At 40.2% G+C, this 15,272-nt stretch overlaps 2 protein-coding genes across 9 annotated transcripts in view; both read right to left on the reverse strand.

The window, feature by feature from the left end:
* The window catches only part of MPPE1 (metallophosphoesterase 1), a 30,025-nt gene that overhangs the window by 7,181 nt on the left and 7,572 nt on the right, over positions 1 to 15,272 (reverse strand). The window contains exons 1-2 of one of the 4 annotated variants that reach the window (XM_088055952.1): positions 14,295 to 14,500; positions 286 to 663 (exon numbers count right to left, since the gene is read on the reverse strand). In XM_088055952.1, coding sequence (XP_087912078.1) covers positions 286 to 560 — 275 coding nt within the window. In that variant the 5' untranslated portion in view covers positions 561 to 663; positions 14,295 to 14,500. Of the gene's footprint in view, positions 1 to 285; positions 664 to 3,099; positions 3,317 to 14,294; positions 14,501 to 15,272 lie in introns of those variants that run through there. The other 3 variants (XM_014255557.2, XM_005517266.3, XM_088057274.1) reach the window with 3 other exon arrangements.
* LOC148185098 (uncharacterized) lies at positions 5,064 to 14,503 on the reverse strand. 5 transcript variants are annotated; one of them, XM_088059651.1, is made up of 7 exons: positions 14,468 to 14,503; positions 11,122 to 11,261; positions 10,442 to 10,522; positions 8,483 to 8,573; positions 7,624 to 7,819; positions 6,650 to 6,747; positions 5,064 to 5,350 (listed from the first exon to the last, which is right to left on the reverse strand). In XM_088059651.1, the coding sequence occupies exons 1-7, from the start codon at positions 14,477 to 14,479 to the stop codon at positions 5,222 to 5,224; spliced, it is 747 nt and encodes a 248-aa protein (XP_087915777.1). In that variant the 5' UTR covers positions 14,480 to 14,503; the 3' UTR covers positions 5,064 to 5,221. The 5 variants fall into 5 exon arrangements, with proteins under 5 accessions (XP_087915777.1, XP_087914425.1, XP_087914026.1 ...); XM_088058299.1 differs by lacking the exon at positions 14,468 to 14,503 and adding an exon at positions 12,393 to 12,545 and having other exon boundaries at positions 7,636 to 7,819; XM_088057900.1 differs by lacking the exon at positions 14,468 to 14,503 and adding an exon at positions 12,393 to 12,545.

The following is a 15,272-nucleotide window of genomic DNA, read 5'->3' on the forward strand; positions in this document are numbered from 1 at the left end:
ATGGGAAACTGGCTCTTAGACATTGAAATATGAAAATATATTATGAAATTCAAATTAAACACTTAGAAATCAGGGGTAAGGACAACAGGTGCATCTTACCTGGTGGGTAATTCCACCATGATACAATCAGGACCAAGACATGCCAGAAGTAATATCAGCTTGTTTATTTTTTCCTTACAATTCTAATGAATTGCTGTTTAATACAACAATTAATTATTGTCCCATTACCTACTACTAAAAACTCTAAAAACTGAGTAGAGATTATTGAAAAAAATTAATAATTACCTTCTTAGCTTATCCAGCCAATGTCCTTTGATTTCACCAAGTAGGTGTGTATCAGCTAAAATTATGGCCTTTAGGACTGAAGCTGAAGTCTCTTTTTCATTCATGTGAGCTGCACCTTTTACATCTGGCCATCGACATTGAAATATTACCATATAGTAAATTAAAAATTCACAAAATATTAACACTGAGCTGGCAAAGCACACAAGTTTCAGCAGAAAACAGAGCCTCCTCTTCAGAGGTAGATTCTTCACAGTAGTTGAGCTAGAACCCAGCATTGCAATACCAGCATAAGACAATGGCTCAAGTCCACCCCTCTTGGATGGAAACAGCTTGGGCTACTCAAAGGATCACGCTGGACTTTCTGTCAGTACAAAATCTCTGTGGAGAAAATAAGAAATAAAACATTCATTAAGTCAGCATTCCCTGTGGAAAGCTACCATGCAAGGCCTACAGTGTTAGCTTCTTGTCACCCTGAAAGGCTTGGGAACACGAAATTGACTTAAAGTGTAAAGTTCTCCTCCAGGCACACAGATGGCCAGCTGAGCACAGAACTGCACTCACTCCCACCAGCACCAAGGAAAGCAGATTACAACCAGCCAGGATCTTGGTGCATGATGCTTTTTTAGAACTTTGCAGTGAAAACACTATGAGTGGGGGTCAAAGGTAGGTAAAGACAGAGCTTGATTGAGCAGCAACTGCAACAAAGAAAAAAGAAAATCCATTAGGATCCATACAGAATCACTGAGGCTGGAAAAGAACCCCAAGACTGAGTCCAGGCTTTAACCCTATGGCACTGCCAAGTCCACCATTAAACCATGTCACCTAGGTGCCACATCCATACATCTTTTAAATACCTGCAGGGATTGTGACTCCTCCACTTCCCTGGGCAGCCTGTTCCAATACAGGACAACTCCTCCACTGAAGAAATTTTTCCTAGCATCCAATCTAAACCTCCACTGACAAATTTGTAGCCACTTTCTCTTGTCCCATCATTTATTTTTGGGAGAATAGACCAACACCCCCCTGGCTACAGCCTAATCCCAAGTACTTGTAGAGAGCAATAAGGTCTCCCCTCAGCTTTCTTTTCTCCAGGCTAAACAAGTCCCAGAGGATATCTTCCGACACAAGTGGAGAACATGACTACACCAAATCAATAGCATTGCCACCTTTAATGTGGTTTGTTGTAATCTCCAAAAACCATGGGCAATTCACTATCCCGGAACAAGTTTACAGGAGGTTTCCAGGGACACAGGCATAGATACACAGGTAATTAACTTACGCCGTTTCATTTCTGACAAGAGGAAAAGGAGAAACACCTAGCCTCAGAAAAAATAAACTTCACTGCGCTGTAGAGAAACAGTAACTGAGCCCAAACTGGTGAGGTAACTGTATTTATTGCTTTCTGCTACCTTGGATACCTTGTAACCTAAACAGGGACTTTACCCCTTTTGAAACTCAGTATTTTTTTCTGTTTTTCCACAGCCCTTGGAAGAAACACTTCTTCAGGGTAAGTGCCAGCAAGAAAGTATCCGAGCTGAGAGAACAGGGGCACCAGCCCTTACAGTCCAATGAAATCCCTCACTCTCCAGGTCCAGCCTCTCAGGGTCTCAGTCCAAAGGGCACTGAAGGTTTGAAAGCCTGGCTCCTGAAAGGTAAACACTGTAGCATGGTTGCAGTAAAGGGACTCCAGGGGACCTAGAGAGATGCTGCTTCACAGGCTCAGGAACAACTTCCAGAGAAATCCACGATATGTGCTGCCCCCACCCAACAATAGGACTGCAATTTTGCTTTCTACAACAGAAAAATTCTAATTTAGGACTAATATCCAGGATGTGAGCAATTACAGAACACAGTATTCAGTGATTAGCAGACCAAGTCTGAATTAGCTAAATCTGACTATAGCTGTGAATATTTGGTACCTTTGAAAATTTCTACTCCAAATACCAGGAAAATTGGGAGAAAATTACAAAACCACACAAAATTACTGGATTGTTTCTAAAATCTTGGCCTCAGTTATATGCAGAACACAAAACAAAGTTAAATTGCTTCTCTGTCCTATGAACTAGCCCATTTGATTTATGTCTCATGGAAAGTGAATGCTGATACATGATTATTCTATGTTTCCAACCAAAACCCCTATTTGATAATAGCCACTTACTTTCAAACACAAGCTTCCTATATCAGCACTACAAAGTATTTATTTGAGACAAAGAACCATTAGCCTGCACCATGAAACATTTCTAATATGCATTATCAAACAGTAGCATGATTAATACTTAATTGCATGGAATTCAGTTCTACCTAACCTTGGTTTAGCAGGAAAACGTTACTGGCCAAATGTCACAATTACGCAACATGTGGAACTACACATATAGACTGATTAACCTGTTTAATACACATCTCACCTGCACTTTAACTAGCAAAAAGAATAACACCTTGCTTGTACATCTCACAAGGAGGCAAGATCAAAGCAGAGGTGTCTGCTAACTGGTACAGCAACAAGGACAAAAAGACAGGCAAATGCTTATCCAAAGAATATTATCTACAAATGTATTTTTATGGTTTTATCCTGCAAATTAGGAAGTAGTACTTATTTGGATTTAGACTTTGGTAGTCTGAGACAGTCCCCTCTTCCAACAAAAATAGTATTCATTTGAACAAAAAATGCCAGAAAGTTATTTAACTTGAATTAGCCATGTCCAGAAAATAAATAAATAAATAAATGAAAAACACATCTTCAAGAGCAATCTGATACTGCCAAGTTTAAAAAAAAAACAAAAACAACAAAAAAAAACCACCAACAACAAACCACACCTGCAATCAGTAGAAAATAAAAATAACTTCAAGGCAAAACTTCCATTTTCAAAAGTCATAAGCAGCAACAGACACAATCAATGCCACAGAGCCTGTCACTTCCACATACATTCCTCCGGCGTTTCTGCTGCTAAATGTTATTGTTTGGGGAGTTGTGCTGCAAACACGGAAGTTGCTAGAGATGCTCCATCTGCACCCTACACCGCCAGCATTCCTCATACTGAAAGGAAAAGCGGAAAGGGAAGTAAGAAAAAAAAACCCAACCCAACCTCATAGAAAGTCAGTGATGCAGATCGAGCTGAAAAACAGCTCCTACTACTGGCTGAGAGAAATCCCTGCCCACCTCGCTCTGCCACCTGCCAGCCCACGGCTGCTGCTATCCCATCCCAGTCCATCCCAGCCCACCTCCGCTGGGGCTGCACAGCCACTGCTGGCTGGAGCTGTGGCTCCGCACGTCGCTGCACAGCGCGTTGCTGCCGCTCCCCCTCACACGGCTCATTATTCTCACTAGAGCAGATTCCTTCACCTGGGAGCTGGGAGACCTTGGTTATGAGGAAAGACCAAAGGATTCCTCACTATTTCTTGTTCTGCACGACATTTAAAAATCAGTAAGTGGACAAGGACAATTACTGAATCATTGAACAACGGGACCAAAGTTTAAACACGCTGAAAGTGTAACTTTACACCACAACACTGAGGAGAAAGGCTCCAGTGATTGGCACTGCTTCCTTCTCCAGCACTCATGTTTATTTTACTTATTAACACATGTTACAAATATTTTTGCACTTAAAGTTTTCTGTTGTACGTGGTATCCTCCTTATTTTCTTCCATCAAGTTTATTGGCAATGCAGACCTGCATCGCTCCTCTTCTGTTTCCCTTTTCTATCTCTTGTTCAGAACATTATCCAGCTTTAATTTACAAGTGAGCCATGAAACAAGGGAATGCAGTGGTCTATAGCCAGAGCAGGCACAAGGAGTTCTGGAGCTTTCCCTATCACTTACTGAATATGCAACTCTGAAGACCCCACATGCTTTGAGGCAAATTTCTTTGTTAAATTACAGCTGCATAAAACTGTCCTAACAAACCAAGTGGGACACAATCCTACTTAATCCTACTCCTAGTCCCATCCCTCAAGAGTGTCCATATATTTTTATAGAGCTAAAGAAGCTGTATTGGCTTATAAGCAAGTTGTGTCTTCCTACCCTAAGCAGTTTTCATTCAACTCTCCTGTTACAATGTCACAAAGGTAGATTTACACCTTTCATAAAATTATACTCCTGTAATGTAACTATGGTAATCTTTCATGAAATGTCCTTACAAACAAGTTCAGATTCAAATCTCACAAGGTTCTGCAAGCTACACTTGTAACTGGGAGTTTCTCTTTTCATTCCCAGCTCGCCTTCCCTGAAGCAACAGGACATTTCTGCCTTGTGGACTGACTTTCTGCACTCCCACATTCCTTTTCAGCTCTTCAAATACCAGAGTTCTTCGAGTACCTCACTCTTGAATCAATAAAGAGCTTCTGATGAATTCTTCTTTTGATGATGCAAAATGCTCTGAATACACTTTCCAATTCTGAACACTAAATCCTTCCTTCATCAAAAATTTTTCACTTATTGTTGGGATTAAAGAAAAAATCCAAGCAGAGATTTAGCATTTTTCTTTTAAGAAACTCCTCTGCAATAATTTAATGATAGAATTAATCTCTGTTTGCATTAGCACATACTTAGGGCTGAAATTCACACAGACTGATAAACCTACACAAACAATTTGACTTCATGTAGCTTACAGAAAAAGATAAATTGGGAAATTCTGCAAAATAAAACAATTTCATTGTATTCCCATAAACACTCACAACCAGAGAATATTCTGCAAGTGTAAAAGAGATGGATTTGAACCTTAGTTGAAGTTATGCAAATCACAGTTTATTTAAAAATATATAAACAAAAAAAAAAATCAAGGTCACAAAATACAACATTTCCAAACACTTGTTATATTGAGATTACATTACTGAATCTATATTATCAAACTGTGGTACCACTTAAGCAATGGTAGGTTTAAATGTTGCAGTAAGTATAAAAAATATGTGGAAAATCTACCTGGCATTAAATTACCCAGTAGTTACAAATGTGCTGTAAAAGGAAGTCCATATATTACACTTATTTGTTTCAAGCACTTTTCATACTCATTGTTCAGCTTCACAGATTCCTGTACAGCATGTTTTAAATCTTCCACCTCTTCAAAAAAATCCTAGAAAAACCCAGAAATATTCATCTTAAGTTTTTTTTCAAAGGCATTCTCAGTAAAAGCTAGTCAGCAGTTCAGTCATTCCCGAGTTCAAAGTCACTTTCTATATTTTTGTCAGTGTATGGCTGAGTTATGCAAACACAGCTGTGGCCAGATACAGTAATCAACTACAACCTTAGGTAATAATTTAATAATTTCTTCTCTGAACACACAAGCAGTGTTCAAGTTATGTTAGAGGATGGAATACAGACTAATAATAGGAAGAATTAATTTTAAAAAGGCAAAAATATGGATTTACCACACAGCTACAAAATGACAGTCCAATATGACAAGGGAAAAATGTCACATCCTGATCCTTTGTAAGTGAAGTCAGAAATTGTTGGGAAATATATGGACAGAGGAGTGTAACCACACAGACTTCGTTTCACCAATCCTTGAATGTTCTAGCTACCAAAATAACAATGTATCTCGCTATAATCATCTATATTTGACATTCTCCTCCCTATTCTTCCAGCATTTTTTAAATGCACAGCTACATACATACAACATACAGTGACTTAAAACTACCTTAAAAAGGGAACACTGATAAAGAGCTGCAATCTCAGGTTTATGTATCTCTCTCTCCTGCAAGACGAAGCTCTCAGCCACACACTGTCCCTGATTCCCAAACACAGGGATCTCACACCAGCTTAATGTTACAAGTTACACATCCAATGAACTATCACCCTCTTTTACTGTTACCCTGCAATTAATACCAAAATGTTATTTGGTTTGGGAGAAATGACTGTAAGGTAAGAAAAGAGATTCTTAAAAGAAAAAAAAAAAAAAAAAAAAGACAAGGAACAGGCAAAAATCACTTTAAACAATTTGTTGCTGAAAATAAAATCTTATGTCAGTACATTCAACTGCGTCTTCTACAGTTAGATAAGATCTCATCATCTTGTTATATAACTTTAAGAATTACCAAATGTTCAGATTTTCACTTTTTACACCTATAGATCTAACAAAAAATTCAAAGCCTCTGCCCTCCCTAAACTTGTAGTTCTGTCAAAGGCATAACTTTGACATGTTTAAGTTCAAGAGAAAATAGTCTTCCTTAGCTGAGCAGCCCTTTAGGACATGAATGCTTAAAGAAGTCTTTAATTTCCATCTCCCTCAGAATGCTATACACTGTTTTTTTATGTATTTTATGTATTATGTATTTTTTGATAACAACATATGTTCAGCCTAAAGAAGTTTCAGCTCAGGCAAAAAAAATTTTCAAAAATCACCTACTGTTAAGCTTGTCTTAAAATAAATTACCTTGTCTAATCCAGCTAATTCATTTTTTAGTGCTCTCTTTTCTGCAGACAACTTTCCATTTTCTTTCTTCAGCTTTTTAATCTCCTTCAACAATAGCTCTATATTCAAATAAAAAAATGTAGAGTTCAACCATTACAGTCAACCTCCCCCTCATATGAATCATATTACAGCTAAAAAGCTGCCTAGCTTTTGTGATATTAGAAAATTATAGTTCAGCTTCTTAAAGTACCTTTTTCATACAGTGATTTAATCTCAAAAACTGACCCAGCACATTCCCAGGTACTAGGAATGATAGCAGCATCTGCCAGTTGGACAATCTGAATCTGCCAGATTCTTAGAATGTGGGATTATTTTACTTTACAATCCACAAAACACACATCACATGCCTTGATTGCCTTTCTCTGGCTTATGAGAGGGTCACATCAGCCCTTGCTGATAGCACATTTCCTGAAAATTATGCCTACATTATATGATATCATCCATCTCTTTTCTATGCTTTGAAGTGGAAGATCACACCTTAAATTCTGAATTTAGTTATGTGAGGAAGAATGCACTGAAACCAGCACTGTCCAGGCTTGTCCAATGTTTTAAGGCTAAAACCAGGTTATTCTGTATCTCAGTGCCTGAAAACCAAAGACTGGTGCAGCAAACATTATTACTAAGAGATCTGCACAGATACATCTCACTGGAATAAATACCAGCACTAAATACAGCCACAGACTCCCACCTCAGATTACAACAATGGACCAGTTTCAGAAAAAGAGAAAACAGCAAACATTTTATCACAAACAAATGCAAGGTGGAATCCTAGACTACAAAATGCCATTTTTACATGACAAGGTTTTCAAAAATAAAAAAAAAAAACAACATTTTAGATACTGCTCGTTGAAGAAATAGCCTGGAGTGGCCTCTAGATCAGAAATGAAATGCATTCTCTCTGCTGGGTGTACTGGAAGGAACATTATCAGAATTACCTGTACCATTACCTAAATATCTACTGCAACAGGACTCCTTTGCAGAAATGTCCCTGTGAGAAGTTACTCCTCCCTCTGGGGTTTGACTTCGTTTTCCAGAAACAGCACTAGTTTTCCAAGAAACCTTTTTATGTTCCAGTTTCTCAATTTTTTGCTTTTGCTCTTGAAGATTACACTCTAGCTCATTAATTTTAATCTGTCAAGACAATTTTTTTTAAATGCATAGAAAAAACACAGTTCAACTGAATACAACTGGAGACATATTCCAAATGCAAACCTAGAGCTTTCAACTGCTGATTTAAAAACTACATTCACCCAAAAGGTCTGAAAGGAGAAAAAAAAAAGCACAAATGAGGAAATTAAACTGGTCAGCTGCAATGCTCGATCCATGCCTGAAGAGGCAACAGCCTCTTGAAACTTCTGCTCCTGGCCACACAACCCTACCTTCACTCCAGTTATGATACCAGACTCTGCACAGCAGGGCCACAGACCTTGCTATCCAGAAGAAGATTCTTTGTCTTCATTTGGTTTGCCTTCTGCTGAATTGCTGAGAAAAATCAGCTCATGACACATGCAGAAAAACATCAGGGCTGGTGCAAAAGGTGCATATACAGTTGGAAGGGGGGGTAGGTGGATGAATAAAGAAAAAAGCAAGGAAAGGGGAGACAGCTTTCTGCTACAGACACACCAGTGATGAAGTTCACTTTTAAAGACAACTACAGGCTACCCTCCATTATCCCTGTCATGGAAAATTAAGTATAAAAAGTATGGTCTCATTTCACAAATGTAAGAATTACTCTTCAGTCTCCCTAAAAGCTTGTTTGCCTGTTTGATACCAGCTCCTACAAATTCTACTTACAGTGAGATTTTTAATTGCTTCACTTTGCTCCTTGTTTATTTTGGTTTCTTTAACATAATGTTTCTGTAGCTCATTAAACATCTGAAGTAGTCTAAAACAGAAAAAATGCATAAATTGCTGTAAAACATGAAAGACAACAAAATGTGGCATCATTTATGGTAAAAGTATTAGAGATGCCCCACAGAGATCGCTTGGGCTGTAGCTGTGCTGCAGAGACTCATAAAAGAAATATTCAAGATGGCAGTGAATGAAATGTGATTGTCAACAACAGAAGGAGAAAGCACCAGAAAATAACAGCAAAGCAAGTTAAAAGAATGGTCTGTATGGATGGCAAAGAATCCTTTTTACTCAGCCAGACTGAGGACCCTGTTGTTTTTGTCCAGCACACAAGGCCACACTCTGATTAAACCTCAGTGCAAATCACTCTCTGAGGGAAGAGAGCAGTAACAGGAGGCTGGCAGTGACTTTGCAGCATGTCACATACATCATTCCTCACCCCATTGGCACAACAGGAATAGCAAAAGGACACTCCTAAAGGATTTTTAAAAGTTTAAAAGCACCAATCAAGGACACATGATGAGGACACATGAGGCAGTTTCCCCCCTCTATGTGTTGCACAAAACATCTCATTGCTTCCAAGTGTGTAGGTGTGAGGATATGAGTGAATGGAATCTATGTGAAAATGAGTGGGTAAAATAAATGTCAAATAAACAGATTGGGGCTGTTAACTTTCCCCCTGATGTTATTTTGCATCAAGTTCTGTTGTACTAATTTCCTACCATATTTCATAGCATTCAGCCAACATGCACGAGACCCACAGTTTCACTGATGGACATGAGCAGACATTTTTCCTATTTTTTTTTAGGAATTACAATAAGAGCTGCTATTCATAATAAGTCATAACTGCACACCACAAGCAGGATGAGCAATACTGCAGCACAGCACAGCTTTGTGAAAGAACACGCAAACAGATGCTAGAAAAAAAAACTAGGTCAGGTTATCTACGTGCAACCTAACACAAGGCAGGTACAGCACTCTATTGAAAGACTAACTTGGACTTCTTCAACATGAGCACCTAACTAGGAACTCAGTTCACGCCCAGAGCCTGTCACCCAGCCTTCCTATGTAGTTGTATAGCTTGCAGAGTCCAGCACACTGTAAAGATATTTAAAAAAAAAAAAAACAAGATGGGTCTTCTACAGCCACCTAAAGGAAACACTAAAAACAGAGCACTTGGCCAAAGAGCACAGAGGTCTGTGTAAGATCCACATTTATGTAAGTGGACAAAAAGCAGCCTTTGAAGGGATGAGCAGCCTAAAATTTTACAATTTTACAATCAAGTGATAGAGGGATGAAGCAATATTTCACATAGCTTGCCTAGTTGTTAAAATGTTTCATTATATTTTTTCTTAAAGACAAAATTGTAGCTTTAGCACCACAAAAGGAGTTAACAGAGTTTAATTCTATCACTTATTGGCAAACTATAGTAAGGAGTGGCTCAACTCTAAAATTATTAGACTGAAAAGTAGAACTGCTTCCCTAGCTTATTTCAAAAACAGTACCGGCCTATAAACTTAATATGCACATAACACTGGGCAATACAAAATGAGCTAAGAAAGGTTCTACAAAATAGAAGATGAAACCACAAAATTCTACATTAAAAAATCTAGAGAAAAGATCATATGTGTGCACAGACACACGAAGGAGGTTCCTAGGTCATTGAATTTTTCTCAATGAACTACTTGAGAAAGAAATCCATTTCATTCTTTGCTCGGTGCTATTTTCAAGTTCAAGCCAAGATCCTGTAGTTATTTTTAAAATGTGAATGATTTCCCATTGTTTCAAAGGCTGAAAGCCACTTGCATAACAGCTTAAAAAAAATCAACTGACTTAACCATGAACATTTTCTATGCTGCAGAGAAGAATAATTCTGTGAAGAAGCAGCTTTCAAGAACTCACCTGACACTGTCACTCACTAGAACCAGATCCTTGCTGTCTCCAGCCTTATGCCATAAATGGGTTTCTGTCTGAACTTGAACACTTAATTGAAACAAACACAACAGCTTCATAAAATCATATTTCACAAATTTAATTAGATTAAACAAAGCAATTGAAAAAGGCCAAGTAACTTTTCGCTTTGATTTTATGGTAGAGGTTTCCAGGCAGGATCATAAACACACCAAAACTTAAGCCTTGGAAGATTTTTTGTGAACCAATATGTAAATCCTGGCAGAATACTCTCCAAACCACTAGCACTTCAGTTTTTCAGGTCCGTAGGTTCTAAATCTTTTAAGCAGCATTGATGCTACTCAACTTATCTTTATCTCACTACTTTTTGGTGGAAAAATAGTGTGAAAGCCTTCACAGTTTGACAGAGAGCCCATACTGGCTAAGCAGGAGTATAACTTTTTGATATTAAAACTGTTTCTTTCACTACAATAAATTTTGTACAAGATGCCCCAGACACCCTTTGTTCTTTACAGACCACCAGCATTTTCCACCCCCCACCATCCTGTTCACCTATGACTCCTTAAAATATACAGACAAGATAATGCCTAGCTCTTCTTAAGGACATGGAAACAAAAGTCTTGAAATGCTGCACTTCTTCTGATGTAAAAGAAATGTTTGACAATTCTTACTCTCTGCTTGTGCCACAGACATGCATTAACTGCTGCAGACGCAGTTGTTCTTGGATCTGACCCAGATTCTTTTCTAGCTCCTTATTTTTTATATGTAGTTTTTTCACCTTCTTGACTAACTGCTCATTTTCATCAGTGAGCTGAAAAGGAAGAGAATTGAAAAATGAAAAATCAAGAAATGCTTTCAAATCAAATGTTAATTAAGCTGATAATGCTTCATATTAAAACCATCTCCCAAAACGTGGTTTTTTTTTTCACATTTTTCCTAAACCATAGAAGCATCTAAAAGGAAAATGGCAGGAGAAACAACTGGCTTCAAATTTATGAATGCTTGACCACAACAAAGCTTCTTTACAGATATCTATTAAAGGTGTTTAATATAACTTCATAATTCATTACAGAACGTTTTGCATTTTAAATAATTCACAGAGGGACAAAGCACCCAAGTTATACTCCTAAACTATAAACATCAGCTCTGCAACTAAGCTGGTGTTTATTTTTTATTTAAACTCACCAGAGACAGAAAGACAGCCACACTGGCTGAACTTCTTGTATGCATGTTTGCTGGACCTTGCCCAGCAGTATACAGACATATATATATACACACACATATATATACACACACATATATATAATATATATAAAAATATAAATATATATTGTATAGTACAGTAACATAAGGCAATATATAGCTATATATATTTTGTACATATAATATATAAAGCCATATACAAGGCAGTATATAATACCTAAAACTATATATAGTTTTAGATGTAGCATATATAACCACACAGTGGACGTATATATATATATCATATATAAGTGCATGCATGTGCATGTATGTATATATATGTATGGACATATATCAAACTATTTACATATATACAAATATATTTTTATATACAGTTATATATATATTTCTTGTACATATTATAATTATATAATATATACTATAATATATATAATATATACCCTATATATGATATATAGTAGTATAAATTATATCTTCTATAACGTATATATGTAAAATATAGATTATAGCAATATATATTTTTTTATATATTCTGTGTATATATATATATATATATATATATATAAAACTATCTTGCCTTATCCTACAAGGTATTAAGTACATCCGAAGCCCTGGCCCAGCACCGAGCCCCGCGCTGCGCTGAGCTCGGTACCGAAGGGCAAACCCGGCCCAGCCGAGCCACCCGAGGCCTCCCGGGCACTCCCGGGCCGGGGTTCCCGGGAGCCGGGGCCGCACTCACTTGGAGGCACCTGTGTACGACGGGCAGGGCCATGGCGAGCGCCGGGGAAGTGGGCGGGACAAACCGGGATAGGCCGGGATAGGCCGCCGGGACCGGCCCCGATGGGCCCCGGGATAGGTCGCGAGCAGTGACGTCACAGCCGAGCGACCGCGGCGCGCTCCGGACGCCGTGCCGCCATGCCGCCGTGCCTGGGGGCCGGGAGCGCGGCTTCTCCCTCCCCCGGGCCGACCTGCGTGCTCCGGCAGCGGCTGCAGCCGCGGCCCCGAGCCTCCGCCTCCGCAGCCGGCGAGAAAACGCCCTTTTAAATTGTCATTAGTGGCCTTGGCAGGTTCAGCTGGTGTGTGTGGTTCTCAGGGTGTCCTGCGCAGGGGCCAGGAGTGGGACTCGATGATCCTGCTGGGTCCCTTCCATCTCAGCATATTCTGTGACTTCCTGTGACTAGCAGGCACCGACCGGCGGGGATTGAGAACTCTGCCGGCCGCAGATTGCACGGATACACCGACACACGCCAAGTGAGGGATCTCTGCAGAAGCAGGTTCTGCATCTCCCCCCATGACAACAGGTACAGGATGTGCCAGTGACATCCCCCTGTCAGGAGGTAGCAGCCTGCCTGGCAATGCTGCTGCCCCCCCGGGACCAGGGTCTGTGGCCATAGAGTTGGTGGTGCTGAGGCAATGGGCACGAACTGACCTGCATGAAGTTCCAGCTGGCTATGAGGAAGAACTTCTTTACTGTGGGGTGACCGTGCACTGGAACAGGTTACCCAGAGAGATGTGGAGTCTTCCTCACAGGAGATATTCGAGAACCATCTGGACACAATCCTGTGCCATGTGCTCTGGGATCGCCCTGCTTGAGCAGGGAGGTTGGACCAGATGCCCCGCTGTGGCCCCTTCCAACCTAAACCAGTCTGTGATTCCGTGATTTGGGTTATTTTTCTGGTATTTTTGGCAGACCAGGCTGCAGGGCACACAGGCAGGATGAAAGCACTCCACCCTCAGGACTGGACTTTGCAGACACCATACCAACAGCAAGCACTCACCAGCCACAAGAAGACCAGCTATCACACACAGCAAGACTGACCCAAAGTAGTGATTATTGCTTGCTGGTCTTCCAAGCCTTTGTTAGTGGCAGTTTAAAACCTTTGCAGTTCCTCTCTCATTCACTAGGTCTCAAATCTAGGTCTTCTCTTGTTCTCTGCATCTCCTGTTTTTGTACAAAGTCTTGCCTCACTCATTTCTTAAAGCACATCACATTTCCTTCTTTCTTCCTTTTTTTTTATTTTCCTTTTGTATGAAATGTTGCGAGATGCCACCTGCCTCTCCATCTTGACCACGTAGCCCATGTGATTGCAGTGTCTGGGAAATTTTGCATAGAACCAATCACAGAATCATAGAATGCTAAGGGTTGAAAGGGACCTTTGAAGATCATCTAGTCCCAAACCTGCTGACCTGTGCAGGGATACCTGCCACCAGACCAGGTTGCTCAGAGCCCCATCCAACCTGGCCTTAAATACTGGCCAAGGCTGGAGCATCCACAACCTCCCTGGATAACCTGTTCCAGTGCCTCACCACCTCAGAGTAAAGAACTTATTCCTAATATCCAGCCTAAATTTCCCCTCTCAGTTTGTACTCATTACTCCTTGTCCTGTCAGTACTGTTCCTGACAAAGAGTCCCTCTCTGGCTTCCCTGTAGGCCCCCTGGATACTGGCAGGTGGCTGTGAGGTCTGAACAGCCCCAGCTTTCTCAGCCTGTTCTGCCTGGGAAGAGGGTGTGGATATGACAGGAGCTCGTCACTGCCTACTTGTGAGTCAACAGTTCACCAAAAACATGGCAGGAGACAGGTCAGGTTAGGCTGCAAGCAGGGACTGGAACTGTAATCAGATTAAGGGAAGTGTCACAAACCTCTGGCTCCAGGGCACAACCCAGCATCTCTCCTCCTTCACTCTCATCGGTCAGCTTCTTAAACTTCACACAGGGGTCACAGAGAAAGGTGAAAGCCTAATCTATACTCAGCTCAGCCTTCTCTGTGCTGAACTGAATGGACACAAGATCCCAGCTCTGAGGCTGTCACCAACCTGAGAGTCCATGTGAGGGAAGGACTTGCCTGTGGTGTTACCTGCTGTCAGGAATCCTGCCTGTGAAGACTTCTTGTATTGATTCCATAGAAGCAGACACCCAACGCTGCTAATTGCTGGAGCCTGTGACGAATCACCTTGACTCCAAATTGCCTGGCATCAGAATTGCTACTTCAATCAGCAATTAACATGGAATGAATTAGCAACCACAGTCGCTTCTTGGTAAAAGGACAGCTGGGTGTAACTAGCTGCAGTAGCAGCAAGGAAAAAATAAACTTGGGAGGGATAGCACCAGCCAGCAGTGCAATGGTGCTGAAGGGAAAGGGAAATCCCATTTTCAGATGAAGTAGCAAGACCCTGAGATGCAGTTACTCAGTTTTATTCTGGTTTATCCAACACAAATAACGTCTCAGGTGAGGTCCTGAGGAGTCTGTAAAACAGGAATAAAAATTACATACAGAAGAAAATACAGCATATCAGGAGGTGTTGAAATCAGAATCATTTTAACTGACTTTGTCTTTAGTTATTGTAAAGGACAGTAGTAATTGTTTGCTGTGTCTTCCAGAGGAGAATGGACACAGAGTTACTGTCTAACAGAGTAGACATCTCTCATCCCTTCAGCTGGATGAGAGGGAAAATTTCCTGATACCAAAGAGAAAAATACACATAGTTCTTCCTCACTATATATTTTAATAAACGCATCAGAGAATGATCAGGCATGACTTTGAATACAGGTATACCTAATAGGCACAACACAGTGACAGAGCAAGCAGACAAAAAGTCCCTTCCAGGCCACTATTTAAAT

The sequence above is a fragment of the Pseudopodoces humilis genome, chromosome 1 (assembly GCF_049639895.1).
Source record: "Pseudopodoces humilis isolate 2021_Gansu_Grassland_sample_001 chromosome 1, ASM4963989v1, whole genome shotgun sequence".
Classification (NCBI taxonomy): domain Eukaryota; kingdom Metazoa; phylum Chordata; class Aves; order Passeriformes; family Paridae; genus Pseudopodoces; species Pseudopodoces humilis.

Excerpts from the sequence above, each read along its gene's own strand:
- LOC148185098 (XM_088057900.1), bottom strand. The coding sequence starts at position 12,425 with ATGGCCCTGCCCGTCGTACACAGGTGCCTCCAA. Across the intron at positions 10,523-11,121 it reads GTCTGTGGCACAAGCAGAGA|TGTTCAAGTTCAGACAGAAA; the intron begins GTAAGAATTGTC and ends GTTTCAATTAAG. Across the intron at positions 7,820-8,482 it reads AAGCAATTAAAAATCTCACT|ATTAAAATTAATGAGCTAGA; the intron begins GTAAGTAGAATT and ends TTGTCTTGACAG.